At 37.6% G+C, this 18268-nt stretch overlaps 2 protein-coding genes, 1 long non-coding RNA gene and 1 other non-coding gene across 8 annotated transcripts; 2 read left to right on the top strand and 2 right to left on the bottom strand.

Moving 5' to 3' along the window:
- Positions 1-188: 188 nt before the first annotated feature.
- TRNAG-CCC lies at positions 189-259 on the bottom strand. Its single transcript has one exon. It is a non-coding gene; the product is annotated as a tRNA-Gly (tRNA).
- Positions 260-5064: 4805 nt separating this feature from the next.
- On the top strand, positions 5065-7124 carry LOC121746772. Its single transcript, XR_006039073.1, has 2 exons — positions 5065-5489; positions 6805-7124. It is a non-coding gene; the product is annotated as an uncharacterized LOC121746772 (long non-coding RNA).
- A 610-nt stretch (positions 7125-7734) lies between these two features.
- Positions 7735-11853, top strand: LOC121747876 (pentatricopeptide repeat-containing protein At4g04370-like). Of its 2 annotated transcripts, XR_006039362.1 has the most exons (2): positions 7735-10227; positions 11225-11853. XR_006039362.1 is itself a non-coding variant. In XM_042142017.1 (1 exon), exon 1 carries the CDS (start codon positions 7837-7839, stop codon positions 10114-10116), a length of 2280 nt encoding a protein of 759 aa, XP_041997951.1. In that variant the 5' UTR covers positions 7735-7836; the 3' UTR covers positions 10117-10854. The 2 variants fall into 2 exon arrangements, 1 of the variants encoding a protein (XP_041997951.1); XM_042142017.1 differs by lacking the exon at positions 11225-11853 and having other exon boundaries at positions 7735-10854.
- Positions 11854-11920: 67 nt separating this feature from the next.
- On the bottom strand, positions 11921-16727 carry LOC121747877 (WD repeat-containing protein 44-like). Of its 4 annotated transcripts, none has more exons than XM_042142020.1 (8): positions 16397-16727; positions 14763-15935; positions 14588-14678; positions 14328-14485; positions 14194-14245; positions 13753-13832; positions 13565-13679; positions 11921-13403 (listed from the first exon to the last, which is right to left on the bottom strand). In XM_042142020.1, exons 2-8 carry the CDS (start codon positions 15846-15848, stop codon positions 12901-12903), a joined length of 2085 nt encoding a protein of 694 aa, XP_041997954.1. In that variant the 5' UTR covers positions 15849-15935; positions 16397-16727; the 3' UTR covers positions 11921-12900. The 4 variants fall into 4 exon arrangements, with proteins under 4 accessions (XP_041997954.1, XP_041997952.1, XP_041997953.1 ...); XM_042142018.1 differs by having other exon boundaries at positions 16422-16727; XM_042142019.1 differs by having other exon boundaries at positions 16443-16727.
- Positions 16728-18268: the final 1541 nt, after the last annotated feature.

Here is an 18268-nt window from a genome sequence, read left to right as displayed (position 1 = left end):
GGATTTGGTAAATGAAGGATTTGCGAGAAAAAGTAAACCTATAAACAGCGGAACTGGAATTTGTGAGATTTGTGCTTTTTTTTCCTAGAGTGCAAAAAATGCAGTGAAAATTAAGCGGCAAAAACTTTCATCTTGAAAAATAAGGCAAATTAAAAAAATAAAAGCAAAATGAAAAATTATTAAAATAATGCGCATCCAGGGAATCGAACCCTGGTCAGTACCGTGGGAGGGTACTATGATACCACTACACCAGATGCGCTATATTAACTGTGCCGTTATGCATTTATATAAATCGGTTGAAATATTGTGTACTCCATAAATCAAATACCACGTTTTATAATGACGCTTATAAAAAGTCAAAATAACAATGATTATATGATTCTAAAATCAACATTTTAAGTAAGATCAGTTGTGATGTGTTATGTGGAAATATGTTTTGTATCCAAACATGTTTAAAAAGAAAAAAGATTAGATATGTGCTTCTAACATATGTTTCCATTTTTTGTAGTATAATTAATTATGATATGAACTGAACTATGAGATTAGACACAGACCGGATGGTATAGACAATCTTTGATACTGAATGATGGATTTACCCTTATATGCAACAAATCATCGACAATTATATTCAACAAAGAGAAAAGATTCGAACACTGAAGTCGAAGAATACCTCAATTTGCAAAGTACTCCTATAAAGTCGACAATATCGTAGACGTACTACTGAGTACTCCGCGAAACTAACATGAAATACGCTATTGATAAGTTGGGGAAAATAGAATTGTCGTAGTTGTTTGATGTACTTCGTAGCAAAACAATTAGGAAGTATTCCCTCTGTCCGTGAATAGGAGTCTCGTTTTTCCATTTTAGTCCATTCGCGAATTGGAGTCTCAGTTCATAATTACTACTCCCTCCGTCCATTAATTGGAGTCTCATTTCTCCATGGCACGGGTTTTAAGAAAGTTGTTGGAATGTGTAATAAATGGTGTGTGATAGTGTAATATGGGACCCACCTCTATTGTGTTAAATTTGCTGCCAATATTCGAATTTTGCAACCAAAATTCGAAATTAAATATGCTTTCAAAAGTGAATTCAATTGCATTTAATATGCTTCCCAATTTCGAAATTTGCTGTCAACCTTAATTCAATTCAATTCTATTCAAGAGATTCACAATTTAAAACTGAATTTAAAGATTACAGTCAACATATTAAAAAACCCTTCAAATCATAATTCATCAAAAAGTTTTGAAATATGTTCAACATTCAATAACCACAGAACCTGTTATTGTTTGAAAGTACAATGAGGGAAACCAAAAATCAAATTTCCCTCTACAAAAAAATGAGGGAAATTTGAACAACAAAAGGTACAACTTCAAGGCTGCTATTAATATCTCACCTACACTCATTTACTCCACTTCTTATTTTTCTCAATCTGAAAAACTCCCAAAAAATACTCCCAACATTTATGTTGATGTAAATCCCTCAGAAAAAATTCATCATAGGGATGGATATTGGGCAGAGGCAAACCAAACACTTGAATAGCAGCATCAAGAACAATATGGTGCAGTTTATACTCAAGCACAACCATGATGGAGTGCTCGCAAGAGGGGCTGTTATGGAGGCAGCAGAGACATTTGAAGTCAGTAGGAAAACCGTGTACAGGCTGTGGAAGGCAGCCAAGGAGCAGATGCAAAGGGGAGAACCTGCAATGATGCAAGGAAAGATTAAAGGATACCATCATGCTGACAAATTTGTACTTGATGAAGAAAAGGTTAGAAACTTATCTACTCTTGAGAGAGCTTCATTGAGGAAAATGGCTATCAAATTAAATGTGAGCAAGAGCACATTAGCGGGTAAAGCAAGGAAAACTAAGGCCACATACAAATGCAATCAAACCTGCTCTCACCAATATCAATAAGCTAGCAAGGGTTAGATGGAGTCTTAGTCAACTTCAGCCACAAATTACTCAAGGTAGGGTTCCATATCAAAGCATGCATAATGTAGTGCATATAGATGAAAAATGGTTCTATATGACCAGAGTATCAGACAGGTATTACCTCTTGCCGGATGAGGATGAGCCATATAGGTCATGTAAATCCAAGAGATTCATAACCAAAGTTATGTTTATGTGTGCTGTCAGTAGACCACATTTTGGTCTTGATGGGCAGGCAACATATGATGGTAAGGTGGGAATATTTCCATTCACTGAAGTTATGCCAGCACAGAGGAGATCAAAGAACAGGCCCAGAGGGACCATGGAAACCAAGGCTATCCATTCAGTCACAAAGGAAGTGATGAGGGGACTGCCTTATCAACAAGGTATTCAACTTTTTGCATTCTATCAGATCTTAAAAACTCATTAAAGATCATCATTTAGATATGTTATTTTTCTCCATGGCAGATCATGCCTGCAATAAAGGCCCAGTGGCCTGTTTGGGCAAGTAAAGATATTTACATTCAGCAAGATAATGCAACCTCACACATAACAGCCATGGACCCAGATTTTCAAGCTGTTGCCAATTCAGATGGATTTAGAATCCAACTGATATGTCAACCACCTAATTCCCTTGATACCAATATCTTAGACCTGGGCTTTTTTAGAGCAATTCAGTCACTGCAACATGAGAAACCATGCAAGACTGTGGATGAACTTGTGGGGAATGTGTGTTGCTCATTTGCAGAGCTTTCACCACAAACTCTCAACAAAGTTTTCCTCGGTTTGCAGGCTTGCCTCACTGAAATTATACAGTGCAGGGGTGGAAATGGCTACAAAGTTCCACACATCAACAAGGATAGGCTACAAAGGACTGTGGGACTGCCCAATGTTCTTGAGGTGGAGGAGGATGTTGTGAGAGAGATGCTACATTACTTACAAATGCCAGAGAATAATTATGGGTCAATGTATGAAATAGGCCCTCTGTCAAATGCATTTGGTCTCTAAGTAAGCCAAATGGATGTTTTTTGGAATAGGGTAGTCTGATTTTTTTGGTGTGTTGGTCAGCCCCTATTCTTTTTTGGGTTAGGGTCTGAATTTTTTGTTTTTTTGGTTTATAGACATAGTGCAAACCTAATGTAATGCACATACTCAGGATGATGATATAAGACCCTCAGAAAAATTTCATCATAGGGTATGGACCCAAGCCTCCAAACCATTTAAGGGGTGGCTTTTGACTTTACCATATTCAGCACATACTCAGAATAATTTCATCATTTTGCAGCAAGAAAAACTTCCAAACCTTGTCAAGGGGTGGCTTTTTACTCAAAAGAACCAGCACATACAAACATCATCATCACAGAAACTCTAAACTGCATATTACACCAAGTATAGCCACAATTCACCATCATAGAACATACTCAGAATAATTTCATCATTTTGCAGCAAATAAAGCCTCCAAACCTATTCAAGGGGTGGCTTTTTACTCAAGATAACCAGCACATACAAACCCCATCATCACAGAAACTATAAACTGCATATTACACCAAGTACTGGCAGAATTCACCATCATAGAAACAACTCAGAATAATCTCATCATAGTTCAACAAGTAAAGCCTCCAAACCTAATCAAGGGGCCACAATTCACTCAAAATAACCAGCACATACATAATCACAGCAACAACCAACAGCACATTCACCAAGATAAAAGTACCAGGGACTAATTTCAATTCACTTCCATCACATATCAGTAGATTCAACCTCCTAACCCAAATTGGGGGTGGCTTAAACAAAATTCATTAACCACGGAACAGCCCAATGCACAAATTCCACCAACCAACAACAAATTCCATAAACATAGTCAGTCAGACAAGATTAAACCTCCTAACCCAAAATGGGGGTGGCTAAAGCAACAAGGCAAAATATCCCTACCTAAACCCCCAAAAATCAGACCAAAACATGAATCTCCAAACCCTAGATAGGGGGTGATTCTTACACAACTCACAATTGTTAGAGCAGATCTTTCATGCCAGGCAAGAGAATCAAGAGGATCTCCTTGAACCACTCCTCGCCCTCCACAGGACGCCTCCGCCTCTTCCAGGGACGTGGTTCAGGTACCACGGTGGAGTCAACAAACTCAAAACCCGGTGTTTCAGGGACGATAAGCTCCGAATCGAGCCAAGCATCCGGCGTATCAGGGACGTATAGCTCCGAATCAACCCAAGCATCAGGCGTATCTGAGACGATAAGCTCCGAATCGAGCTTACATTCCACATCTGGTGTTTCAACGGGCATAGATGGCTTAGAATCGGTCGAATCGAGCTTCGATTCCACCATCGGAGTTTCATCAACTACAGTGGACATCGAATCGGTCGAATCGAACCCATTGATGGGGGATAGGGTTTCAGAGGGTCCATACTCCATTTAGGGTAGAATGAAGAAGAGGAGGAGGCGGCGATGGTGAGGAGGAAGAGGAGGCGGGTAGAACTAGGGTTTTCGAATGGGGTGAGAGACCGAGCGAGAGAGAGAAAATGAGAGTGAGATAGTGAGAGTGAGAGTGAGAGTGAGAGAGAGTGAGTGAAAAAATTAGATTGTGGGAGGGGGGTGTTTTTTAATGGCATATGGCGTAAATAATAAAGAAGGGGGAGGGTAATTAAAATGTCCATTTATGGTAAGTAGAACCGGGACTCCTATTGTCGGACGGACAAAAACGGAAAAACGGGACTTCTATTGCTAGACGGAGGGAGTATAAATGGTAAAGAGGCTCATATTCCACTAACTTACTTCGTTCGCAATTCATTGAAAACTAATATATATATAAATGAGACTCATATTCAACTAATTTTCTTCTACCCACTTTTCTACTCGTGCCGTGAAAGGAATGAGACTCCTATTCGCGGACGGAGGGAGTAATTAGTTGTACTAATGATTTTCAAATTTATTAATGAATTTTTTTTAACTTATTAGCGTAATTTAAAAATATCTAATAATTTGAGTCATTTACTTATATTTTGTAAAGAACTTTTCAAATTAAAATATATATTTATAATAATTACAAAATATAAAATAAATAATTAAGCCGATCTAGAATTTAATTTGAAATCTGGATCATTATAAAAGTTGAAAATAAATAATCACGTGTTCGTGTGGGTTATTCCCATCTTTGGCAATTCTATTTCTCTAAAGCATCCACAATTCAACCGATCGATCATCAATCCAAATTCCAAAATTCAAAGAATCAATGGAGAATGAGGACGAGAACGGGTCGTACTACGAAAAAGTCGATTGCCTCGCGCGGTGGCTCGGCATGGGCGTCGCGGCGGCGTTCTTCGCCTCCCTCGAGCGCTGCTCCTGCGTCAACCTAACCACCTTCGACACCGACGACGACGACGACACGGAGGAGGCTAAAGATCGCCCCCTCGTGCTCACCTCCTACCCTTCCTTCAGCTCCCCCACTTCTTCTTTCGCCGCCCCCAATAATCCCGTTGTTAATTTGAAAAATCCTCCCACGCCCGTTGAGAATCTGCCGGTCTGATCGCCTCGCCGATGAACATGATCGGTAAGAGATTGCATTTTGTTCTGCGATGTATTTGGGCATTTTGTTATTATTCGTTTAAATTTGGAATTTATTGCGGAAATTAGAGAAATATTTGTTGATTGAGGAAGTGGATTTGTTACTGACGATATCTGTTATCAGATTGTATGTGAATCTGTGATCAATTCCTAAAGTTACTTTTCAGCTGAACGATTAAATGTCTCTGATGCTTTATGATTTCCAGTTGCTATAAAAATTTGAGCAGTTCAACTAATGGAGTTTTTGCTTGTTCATTCAGAGTAGATCATAAAGTTATCGATGGTATTTGTAGATGTCTTTTTCAAGGTGTCTACTTCATCCTGTTTTGAGGATATGAGATTAAAAGATAGTATAAAAGGGGAGAAAACATAAGTGGGTGCTTAAAATATCCTTAATCTAAGAAATGAAAAGTTTAACCGTATGTTATATTTGGCTAATAAAATGCTTGGTTGCAATTCAGATCATGATAGATACAATCTGCAACTTGTAATTGATATTCATTAATTGAGCCCATCCACATTTTACCATACACTAAATAGGATCTGGGTATAAGGATAGATTTCGAAGTAGTACTCGTTTGTAGCCCATTCACATTTACATGGTTGCCAGAGTTCGTGACTCGGCAGTTACCATATTTGGATTCTCGTGTTCTCTTAAATTGTATTTGACTTCTCTTAATAGCTACTTGAGTTGCTTGGAATGCCTTGCATTTGTTTTCAGGGAAGTACACAACTCCTATCTACTGTCTACTTATACTATACATGGTTGATATGTCAAATGCCCATGATAGTTGAACCTACCTGAACTAGTGGGGATTAATTTTTGTTTTAGTTTATTAATGAAGTTCCAACGCGTGGATCTCTCCAGTGACCATGCTTGAAACATGAAAATCTGCTAAACCAAATAAAAGATTGTTCAAAGGGTAAGGTTTGCTTCACGAATATACTAGTAATTTTTATTAATGATACGGATGCCATATTAGTAAATTTGTCGCTTAGTGTGTCTAGTTTTTTTCTAAAGCTTCTCTGCGAGGTCGATAGACCAACAACCATGCGTTCTGAGTGTTTCTATATGAGAACAACTTTGATCTTCGTTAGCTTGTATAGATCATTCCTGGGTGCTTGCTGCTCAATCTATTTAATCTTTACTACTAACATATGGCTGAAAATAGGAGATGATCGATGTGGATCAGTGGGGTGGGTTCTTTAGCTTTTTTTACTTCTTGTTTTGTTTTTTTGTCTTGGATCTGGTTTCTGGTAATAAGAAAGATATCTGACGTCATTTTCACATTTGAACCCAGGTTATCTTGGTTAGGCAGTATATATATGTGGAATTCGAAATTCTGGAGGCTGGACATCTTGTGAAGCCCGACTAAAGCCGGTGTTTGTGTTGGATGTTTTTACTCTTGCACTTGAATAATAGTAGTACTAGTAGTAATTTTACAACTTGGTTTCACATAGTGTCACATGGGCAAAATAGCTCTTTTACAGCTCCATGTTTCCATTTTTTTCAATCATCTTATATTTTTGAGATGTTAATCTCAGCGTCTTGTTGTCTTGTGTGAGAATATATAAAGATGTTAAAATGCCTACTGCCTAATAAGTATGACATTTCACTTCAGTTTGCCGTGTGATTTTTGCTAGTTTTTAATTTGGTAATCTTTTTATTTTTTGTAACAAAAGCTAAACAGAGTAAGTATCTGAGTGCCTCTCGGCTCTCAGGAGTCAGGCTCTTTATCCATGTTTTCTGAAAATCAAGAGATTGTGTGTAAACGAAAATTTGTTACAGATATTTACTCATTAAATTATCAAAGATTCAACGGATTGAATGAAAAACTGTAATTAGGAAATATTTTTTTTGCGTTGAAATCGTATTATTTAATGCTTGTATCGATAAATGTCACATATTGTAATTTGATGTATAGATATAAATATATTTTTCTTCAGTAAATGATTGTATCGCTCGCATGCATCGTGGACTGATTCGATCAATGAATATGTTAATTACTCTATTAATTAAATTTGACAGATGATCAATTATCTAATTAAAAACTTGAAGTTTCACAACTAATTATACTAGAAAAATGTTAATTACACTATTCTAGCAAAAGGCTTTATTTTTCGAGTACATAATGTTGTTTTTCTTTGTAGCTTTTATGATGTGCAAAACGTATGAATCTATATTTACAAAATAAATAATACTAATATACCATAATCAAATAAATTGAATTGTCGCTGCATGCTCTCACATTTGATTTATAAATTTCCCAATATAAGTACTAATAATTGGAGTAGTTTAAATTGTTAAAATTGGCGGATTAATTATTGGAGTGATGAAGAAGCTGAAACTGAGCTGCCTCCACCCTCCGACGCCATCAGCGCCACCCCTAACCGCTGCCGGAGCCACCACCGCAAATCCCTTCAATGCCACCATTACGCGCCTATCCGCCAAGAGCTTCCACCGCGAAGTCATCGCCACCTTCTCCTCCATGCTTGAATCCCCCAACACTAATCCAGACGCCTTCACTTACCCTTCCGTGCTCAAGGCATGCTCCTCGCTCGGCCTCTTCTCTCTCGGCCTCCATCTCCACCAACACATCACCGTCAATGGCTTCTCGTCCGATGCTTATATCTCCTCATCACTCATCAATTTCTACGCCAAATTCAACAACATTAATTATGCACAGAAGGTGTTTGATAGAATGCCTTACAGAAACATTGTCCCATGGACCAGCATTATTTGGTGTTATTCTCACGCCGGTGACATTAAAGATGCATTTACTTTATACAACGCTATGCAATATGAAGGTATCGCGCCTAGCCCGGTCACCATTTTGAATCTGCTCTCCGGGGCTTTAGAGATTGAACATGCCCGTGTTCTGCATGCCTGCATCGTCAAACATGGTTATAGTTGTGACTTGGCTTTGATGAATTGTTTATTGAGTGCTTATTCCAAGTGCGGAAGAGTTGAAGATGCTAGCGAGTTGTTTGAGTTGTTGGACGAAAAAGATATTGTTTCGTGGAATAGTTTGATTAATGCTTTTACTGTGGTAGGGAATGTTACAAAAGTCCTATATTTATTTTCCCAAATGAGGTTAAATAACTTAGAGCCGGATCAGAAGACCTTTGGATCATTGGTCTCTGCTTTGGCAAGAGGGGGCAGTCTTGATGTGGGAAGAGTTGCGCATGGTCAGATAATTACGTCTGGATTTGAATTAGACAAGCATGTCGGAACATCGCTTGTATATTTTTATTTCAGATGCAGGAACGTGGATGATGCATTTCAAGTTTTTGAGCGAGCAGCGGATAAAGATGTAATATTTTGGACGGCCATGATATCCGGGCTTGTACAGAATGATTCTGCAGATTATGCGTTAAGAGTGTTCCGAAAAATGTTGCTTGTAGGAATGAGGCCATCCTCTGCAACCATGGCTAGTGTTACTGCAGCTTGTGCATTACTGGATTCTATTAATCATGGAAAATCAATACATTGCTACATTTTACGGCAGCAAATGGCTGTGGATATTGCTCTACAGAATTCTCTTGTTAGTTTGTATGCAAAATGTAGCCTTTTAGAGCAGAGTTTTACTGTTTTTAGCAAAATGGATGAGAGGAATGTTGTCTCCTGGAATGCAGTTGTCGCTGGTTATGCACAAAACGGATATTTAAGTGAAGCATTGTTTATGTTTTATGAGATGAGAGCAGCTAACCAACAACCTGATTCTATAACTGTAGTTTCTCTTCTCCAAGCATGTGCTTCCATTGGGGCATATCATCAGGGGAAGTTGATTCACAACTATGTCCTCAGGAGTTGTCTTGGACCATGTATCCGGATAGGTGCAGCCTTAATTGATATGTATGCTAAATGTGGCAACCTAGATTGTGCTAGAAAATGTTTTGACATAATGCCAGAGCACGATAGTGTTTCCTGGACTGCTATTATTGCAGGATATGGTAGTCATGGTGAAGGGGAGGCTGCTTTGAAAATGTTCTCGGAGTTTTTGCAAAGTGGGCGTGCACTTAATGATGTCATCTTTTTATCTGTCCTCTATGCCTGCAATCATAACGGGCTGGTTGATAGCGGCATGAGATATTTTGAGTCAATGATACATAACCATAAGATCGAACCAAAGATTGAGCACCTTGCATGCATTGTTGATCTCCTCTGCCGAGCTGGCAGGGTACATGATGCATATAGCTTCTATAGGAAGATGTTTTCCAAACCCATGATTGATGTCCTAGGCATACTACTTGACGCTTGCCGGAATAATGATGATGAAGTGCTTGGGCATGCCATTGCTGAGGAAATTTCTGAATTTGAGCATGCAGATGCTGGTAAGTATGTGCAGTTGGCTCAAAGTTTTGCTTCAATGGACAGGTGGGATGGAGTGGGAGAAGCTTGGGTTCAAATGAAATCTCATGGTCTAAGGAAAGCTCCGGCATGGAGTATCATTGAATTGCATGGTACAATCACCCAATTTTTCATGCAACATAGCTCTCATCCAGAAAATGACACAATTGTCTTTATATTGAGAAATCTGACTGATAATATGAAGAGACTGGCATTAACTTCAGAATATGAAGATCTCTCTTCGTATATTGAGGTCATTTGAGAAATTGAGCTCCTGTTTCTGTATCTGATCTTATGACTTATCTCTTATGGAGATCCAGACCTGGCTCGCATGAAAGGCTCGGCAACTTACTTTTCCATATGGACGAAACAGGTGGTACTTTTTAACTTCCTTCAGCCTGCTGTTCAAGAAATTATATCCATTTCTTCTCTTAAATTATTTTTGCATTACGAGCTGAAATTTGGTGCATCTGGGCGTGCTTTAGATATAACATCAATTTAGAGGAAGGCTTGAAAGAGCAGTTATAAAATAAAGGTTGGGTTGGGTAAAACTATCGAAAATAACTGCTTTTATCAAGTTTATAGTATTATTTTCTAAAGGTTCAATGTTGATTATATAGACTTTGGTTATGCTATTGTTCACTGAAGAAGTTGCAGTGGGGATTGATTTCTGCTTATTGAATTATTGTATAGCTGATACTAATATTTAGAATTTAGAATGTAGTTGATACACGGTTACTTGATGATTGTATTAGAGGGTAATTATTTGAAGTTAGTGGGGGAGTTATTTGAAGTTAGTGGGGAGTTAATGGGTGGTTACATAGTTATTATTGTAGTTAATAATAATTATTATCTTTATTTCCTTAGTAGTATATATAGGTCCCTTAAGGTTTTAGAGATTATGAAATATTAAGTTTAGATTAAGGACGGTATTTTACCGTAGGGCCTCGTTAGAGGGTTGGCCTCGTGAGAGGATTATTGTTGTTCATTTCAGTTTGTATTTCTATTTCCTATCATATTTCAGTTCGTGTGTATAACTTATCATGGCCGTCTTTCACTCTGTATCAGTAGTTCAACCAAAATATGACTGGATAATACGAATGACATCTTTGTTTCGTGCTCTACAAAAGTATTGGTCTTTATTATGAAGAAGAAATGGTATTTATTATATTTCCTGACAATTGTGTATCCTTGCTTCAGTCTAACCTTGATGAAATGTAGTTTGCAATGTCCAACCATTGTATTGCATTAATGTATTAGATATGATTGTAATTCAAGGACATTGAATTTCATGGTTCCTTACATTACTTGAGGTTCACTTGTAATGTGGATAAATTAGATTTTGTTTATCTCGTGTCCTTCTATGGCAGGAAGTTCAGTTGATCTACCAGAGGCTCAAGATGGCCATGCTATAGAGCAGGAAGACATACTCTTATTGCTGTGGCTCTTCTTGTTGCATCTGCGACTTCTATAAAAAAATGCAGGATCCATCTCCCAACATGATACCGCAAAGCAGTCCTGTGGATTCAAGCTAAATTAGATTGGTGCTTGTTTGCTTGATAAGATTTTGAACAGATGCACTACGAACCAGAGATCAGGATCAGGATCAGGATAATGCGGGCCGGATTCAACCATCATTTTGTGATTACCTGCTGGGTGCTCGTCTGGTATTTCTTCGATTTGGATGCACTTATGCACGTAATCCTTAATAACTAGAGGGAGACTGATGTATATCTAAGAAATGCTTTCCCACAAAGCTTTACCCAGGATGCATGGACAACCTCATCAGAAATACTCCATATGACACCAATCTTGATCTGCTGAGTTTGGGTTGTTCTTAGTCTTTTTTAAATTAGTCTTGGGACTTCATAAGCATTGAGGTTGCAAATAAGGGTGGCCTTACTTCAAGCAGACTTTAGATATTGCTCCACTTACTATATATCACGGCTACCATTTAACTGTGCTATTTTCTGTTTCAAAAAATATTAGCATCTTCTTGTAGTGATTCCAATTATTAATTGATACAGATTGAGATATAACACCACTTACAATATCAGTAGTAAGAATAACAAGAAACTTACATTTATTTCTAGGCATGAGAAAGAAGAAAATACATACAAAACGTTGCAAATACTGTAATAAACTAAACTACTTCCATTGAAGCTAACAATTGTAGTAGCTGGAATAAATATACACGCGGAAATAATGTATTTACATCAAATGTCACCATAAACATCAAAACTTTTTTCCTTTCCTTTTCTTTAAACTATAAACTCCCTCAACTTTACACTCATATTAAAATCATCTCAAATCTCAATATCCCAAATGTTGCAGCAATGACCTCAGGCTGTCAGAGACACATCCAACAGTCTCCGAGGACTAAGCTCACATAGCGGGCAAAGTGAATGCAGTTAGCCTATGAAATGGACGCTTTATAATTCCTTAACTATTTTCCATCAAGAATCAAAATGGCAGATAAATGAAAACTCAATAATGCAGCCACAAAGAAACCATTCCCCACTACTTTTCCTACGACAAATTCCGGCCACCAGCCCCAGTCCCTCCTCAAGCGCAGTCCCACCACGAATAAAACGTATGGAACTGACTGTACACGGTCCTACGAGCACCTCCATAATGCACGTCAATCTCAAGCAGAGATTGTTTCTTTCTCGTGGTCACTCAAATGGGCCAGCAGATAAAGATCCACCGAGATTTTAAAAATGAAAGAATCATCGATACAATTAAGCCCAGCAACAAAATGATGGGGTCCGTATACCAAACCTCAGCTCTCTCAAGAATTTGAACATTTGACTTAGCCAGCTGTCATTGGTCTGGTCTCGAATGAATGCATGCATCTGAACAAGCCCAATGATTCACAATTGTGGAATACCCCCAAAATACGTAGCAATCTAATGGATAGGGTATGCTTGCCAGCCCCTCGTGCAATGAATTTGCATGCACATACCAAAAAAAGGGGAACGTCGTTAGCAGAGGGCACCTTTCAAAGGATATCATATTCAGTTTTGAGCACTGATGTTGCCTTGTGTTAAAGTTGTACTGGCAGACCATAATTGTGGAATGACCTAATCCGTCCATCCCATGCGGCGGTGACGATAACCATGCCCCAAGCATGAGAAGTCGACAAACTCTGGAAAGAAGTCCTGAAAAGCTTGTACTCAGACTTGCTCATGGAATATCTTATGGGTAGAGGACTTGGCGTGGGAAGCTTTTCCTCGGGCCATGTTGCTGAGCCCTTGGAGTCGATGGGAAACTCTTGGCTTAGTGAGAAGCCATTGGATGAAAAGAATGGCAACGGATTAACTGAGCTGTCAAGGTGCGAATTAGATTTCATGCCAGGCCACGTGATAGCAACGGAGGCATCAGCGGAGAAGCATTCAAATGACCTAACAAGTTTTGGTTGTGAGAAAGCCGAATCTCCATCCCCATTGTAGCTCCAAATATAAATATTTGAATCCTCGCAGGCTGATACAATATGCTTTCCACTTGGAGTAAACAAGGCAGAAAGCTGGTTCCCTGCATTGCGGAGGCCTGGCCACAAGGAAATCGACGAGTCAATTAAGGAAATTTGGGAAACTGGTCAAAGATTATTTTCTGCCAAAATCAGGAGTTAAGTAAAACAAAACAGGTAACACCTGAATCTGTACATAACTTGTAACCACAAAATACGAAAAAATGAATCAAGTATATACCTTTGTATTTTTCTATCACATTTAACGCTCCATCAACAATTCTGACGTGTGAATCAGCAGAAGTAACCAAGAATTTCGTTGGGTTTTGTGGTAAGAACTGCATCGTTGTAAATGACTATTTTAAAAAAATAAAACACACTAATAATCTCGTATCAGGTAAAGTCAGATATTCGGAAGTCGGAACTAACCTGAAAGTCAATTATCCTTTTGCACGACGACTTTTTCTTACCGGCTAAACACATCTGTCCCTCCAACTGGAAGAGATTATCTGATCAAAGCAACAAAAGTAATTAATGTCCTGCGAAATACAAGTCCATTTTAAGGTACTAATATTTACAAAGACATTGAACTTCAAAATCATTTTACGTCTTCAAATATCACAAAAGGTTCACATAAACCAGATAAATCGACCTTCAAATGAAAAGGCTAGCAAACTAGAAACTATATTTATTAGTCCCTAAGTCGAAACATATCACTGAAAGGAAAGGGTCATAAACCTACTAAGAATTATTGGAGTTGAAACTAGACAGATAATGAATAATGACATTTACAAGATTAGAAAACAGATAAATAGAAATTAATGACAATCCTAGATCAGAGGAGAGTTTGAGTATTCCATAAAAAGTTACCAGATATATTGAAGAGGTGACAGGTCCCCGTAATACAACCAATAATCCCTCCCTGTATAACAAGAAAACCCAAAATCATTACAAATATGCCGTATGAGATATAAAGTTGTTTATAAGCAGGGTAGTAAACTGACCTTTGCATCAGGGCGATACGAAACAGCAGTAACTATGTCCTTCGTTTCTGCCCAGTCAATAACTTTAGAGCCGCTGATACTCCACATTCGGACCTTCCCATCTATTGAACCACTGATGAAGAGATTGTCATTGACAGGGTTAAACTGAATGCAGGTCACTGCACAGCATTACATGAGGTCTTTAGCCAAGGAAATCAGTAACAAGAAATCAGATTTAGTCTAAAAATTTTCATTTCATAAAGGAATACAAGCGTTCTTACCGTAATCTGTATGGTTGAAGACCTTGAGACAATGATCGACCCCGACCTTCCACAACCGAACAGTTTTATCAACCGATGATGAAAGCAGGCACTGCACGCAAACATGTAAGACTACTTATTCCCATTTAACCAAAAACAAATTGTATCATTAACAAGTTGCAAATATTACACCTACATTATTGTTTGACCATGAAATATCCAAGATCTCCCCGCTGTGTCCACTGAAAACATGCAACGGCTCCTCTGAAATACGAAAACCCTTTTGAGGGAAGACAATGCAGGCCGAGTCTGATGTCTGTCTCAGCCCAATAGATTTACCAAATCTGTCTTTTTCTGCTATGCGAGGTGCTAATTCAGAAAGATGGTTCACTGAGAAGTACACACACGAAGGATCCGCATCCGGTATTTCAACTGTTGCTGGTCTATCATCTTCCACCACTTGCCATATTCTCACAATCTTGTCTTCACCGGCACTTGCTAGGTACTGCCCATCAAGGCTGAATTTCATCGCCAATATTGAACCCTGATGGGCTTGAATATCTTGTCCTGTGAAGAGTCCTGAGAGTTCTTTTAGCTTTTTCCGACTATGTTGAACCTTGACCCTACAGTTCTTTTTCCCCTGAGCTTGGCTATCTTTAACACTCACACTCATCATACAACTCATGGAGCGCAATCTACTCAACCACCTATTCCTCAATCTATCAATGAATGTAGGTGCATCACAATTACCCTCCTTCGCAAGTTTCTGAACCAAGGGAGGGGATTGAGACTCAAATTTTCCAGAAGATTTAAACTGGTCCAACCCACCAGCCCAAACCTCTCCTAGCCTGACATTTTGCCTCACCCTAAATTCAGTTCCACCATTACTAGTCCTATTGACATCATTTGAACCGACTCGACAAGGCATATCCAAATCATCAGCATTCCAACTAGACAACGAACAGACACTAGAAGAGGAATTATCTTCTACACCTGAAGGTCCCAACACAGCCTCGACGTCCTCCCCAATTCCGCAAATATCGCCACCGTTGCCGATTTCACAGGCATCCACGGAATTTTCCCCTTCAGATGCATCGGGGTCCAACATCCATCTAATGAATTTGCTACGGCGATCCCTAACACTCAGAGGAATGCTAGTCCACAACTCATATTCCTGATGTTCAGATGATGAGATATTAGAAAGCACATCAGGCTCTTGCACAATGTGCTCGAGGGCGTCAAAAAACAGTGACTCTTCACCCTCGTCGCTGCAGCTATCCATGGTTTTTCAAGTTCAAGCCATAGAAAGACAGAGAACCCCTCTTTTTGAAAACCTAGGAAATGTGCTTATTGCTTTCCAATATAAAACCTTTAAACAAACAGCGAGAAGAAACACAGTTTAAGTGATAAAAAATTAACCGAGTAAACAAATACACCAGCACCACAACCAAGGCTTTCAGCAAAACTATAAAACAATATTAAAATAGAAAACAACCCAACAGCAAGAACATAAAACAATTACTATACAAAGTGATAACTAAACATGTGAAAACATAAACAATAGATCCAACATGGGTCCCAAACCACACACATTGTAACTAGCCTTCCCACATCAATAGCACACACAGCAATACCAAATAAAATAATGAAGAAAAAAATCAAACTTTTCATCCAGAAAAAATCACAGAGACCCAGACACATTCAACCCAGAAACCGAAAACCCATCACCAAAAACAAGACTTTTCAAACCCCAAACAACGAATTATCACAATAAAGGCGAATTAAACAAATATCACCAAGTAAACCACATCATTTGCAATGAAAACTCACAACATCATTTGCAATGAAAACTCACAGAAATGGAAGGTTTGCTCACATGGCTTTGATTCAGATTTATGAGATCGAATTGGAAGTGGCAACAGAGGGATCGAGGGGTTTGTTTCCTCTCTCTACAAAGTAGAAAGAGAGCAACAGAGAGCACTGCCCATTAAAGAAAATAGGTATTCGAGAAAATCATAGCTCATTTACAATCAAAGGGGGCCAAAAAAAGAGGGTGAAAAAAAACTAACAATGGAAAATAGAAATTGGAAAAAGCTGAAATGCCTTGATATCCGTGAATGGATGGACCGAGAAAGGAGATTTTATGCTTCGTTTGTGTGTAACAGTGCGTGTGATAAACAGTATCTTCTGCAATTATGCCCAAATTAATTTACTCACAATATTTTTCCCATTATTTATGCAATATTTCCTTTCTTAGCAATTTATTAGAAAAGTTAAAAGGAGATATACAAATATATACTCCATAGTAGAGTAGTATTATTAAAAGGGTAATAATATGTTAAAAAGGAAACCCGCCTTGTTACATAGGATCCATGGTTAAAAACTTTAAATAACAATTAACAACTAAACATGAGTATTTAGTAAAGTTGAAGTGAATTTAAGGAATCCACTATTTAAATTTGATTGATTGTGTGAAAAAAAAAAGAAACGTGTCAGATGATCTAATTAAGAATGTGTGTAATGAATAATAATAGGACTAATGGAGTAATATAGATAGGTAAATTAGTATTTCCTACATTCGATTGTTTTCAGAAAAAAACAGATAAGCTAATGTAAGAATTTGTTTAAAATAGTATTATTTTTCGTCGGGGGAAAAGACAAAAAGATTAGTGAAAATGTTTAAGCGGTTTTCCTTCCTTTTCTTTTTATTTAGTTGAGTGTATGACGGCAATTTAATGATGAGAAATTGCAAATCTGAAAAAATAAATATTACTGTAGTACTATAAATATAATAATAAATAGGGGTGATTTGTTTGCATCCATAATTGAATTCAGGCTATGTACCTCAATAAAATATTCTGTAGATTGCTATGTCTTTTAATTGCTATTTGCATCTCGCTCAAACTATAATATATTGAGATGAATAAATATATATGTCGATTATGTATGGTGGAAAAAGTAGTACTAGTAGAAAATATGAAATTATCTGGGGTCGTTTGATGAAAGATATTCTCAATTAATTAGTCTATCCTTTCCTTTCTCGACGTATTCGATTTAATTAAAGTGTATAAAATTTAAACTTTGTTTTAATACAGAAAACGTTAGTATATTTCGTTTGGTATCATAACTAAAAAAATCCATCTGATATAGAGGGCAAGATCTCATTGAATCTATCAATAATTTATAGTATAAAACTTTGGAAAACTTTTAATCTGCAATTAATTTGTTGTTCCCTTAATCCGGGTTTAAATACAATAATTTACATACTACGTGAAAGATATACACCGCCAAACAATAAACTTAATAGTACTATTATATTCACTCTAAGCTTTAAGAGTCTCCACAATGGTGGCCCGGCCATCATTCGTGGCTCTCATGTGGCCCTCCGCAATGGTAAAGTAACAAAATTAACAAAATTAGCAAGGGGCACCAAATGTGGCCCTCTATAAAAAAAATTAAATTGTTCTCTTTTTTTAATGTTATTTTTAATTTAACTATATTAAATTTTAGTAGACTTTAAATTTATGATATTTATAAATTTAATTAAAATAAAATAAAAAATATTTATTAAATCTATCCATACATAGCAATGTAATGGATGGAGTATATTCTATGAAATATATGATTTTTCATTTTTGTTATATATTTTGTTTTTTTCCCTTTTTATATGAATTTTATGGCTATTTACCAAAAAGAAAACGT

The sequence above is a fragment of the Salvia splendens genome, chromosome 9 (assembly GCF_004379255.2).
Source record: "Salvia splendens isolate huo1 chromosome 9, SspV2, whole genome shotgun sequence".
Lineage (NCBI taxonomy): Eukaryota > Viridiplantae > Streptophyta > Magnoliopsida > Lamiales > Lamiaceae > Salvia > Salvia splendens.
Note: the sequence above shows the minus strand (reverse complement) of the source record. Positions and strands in the feature narration are given on the sequence as shown.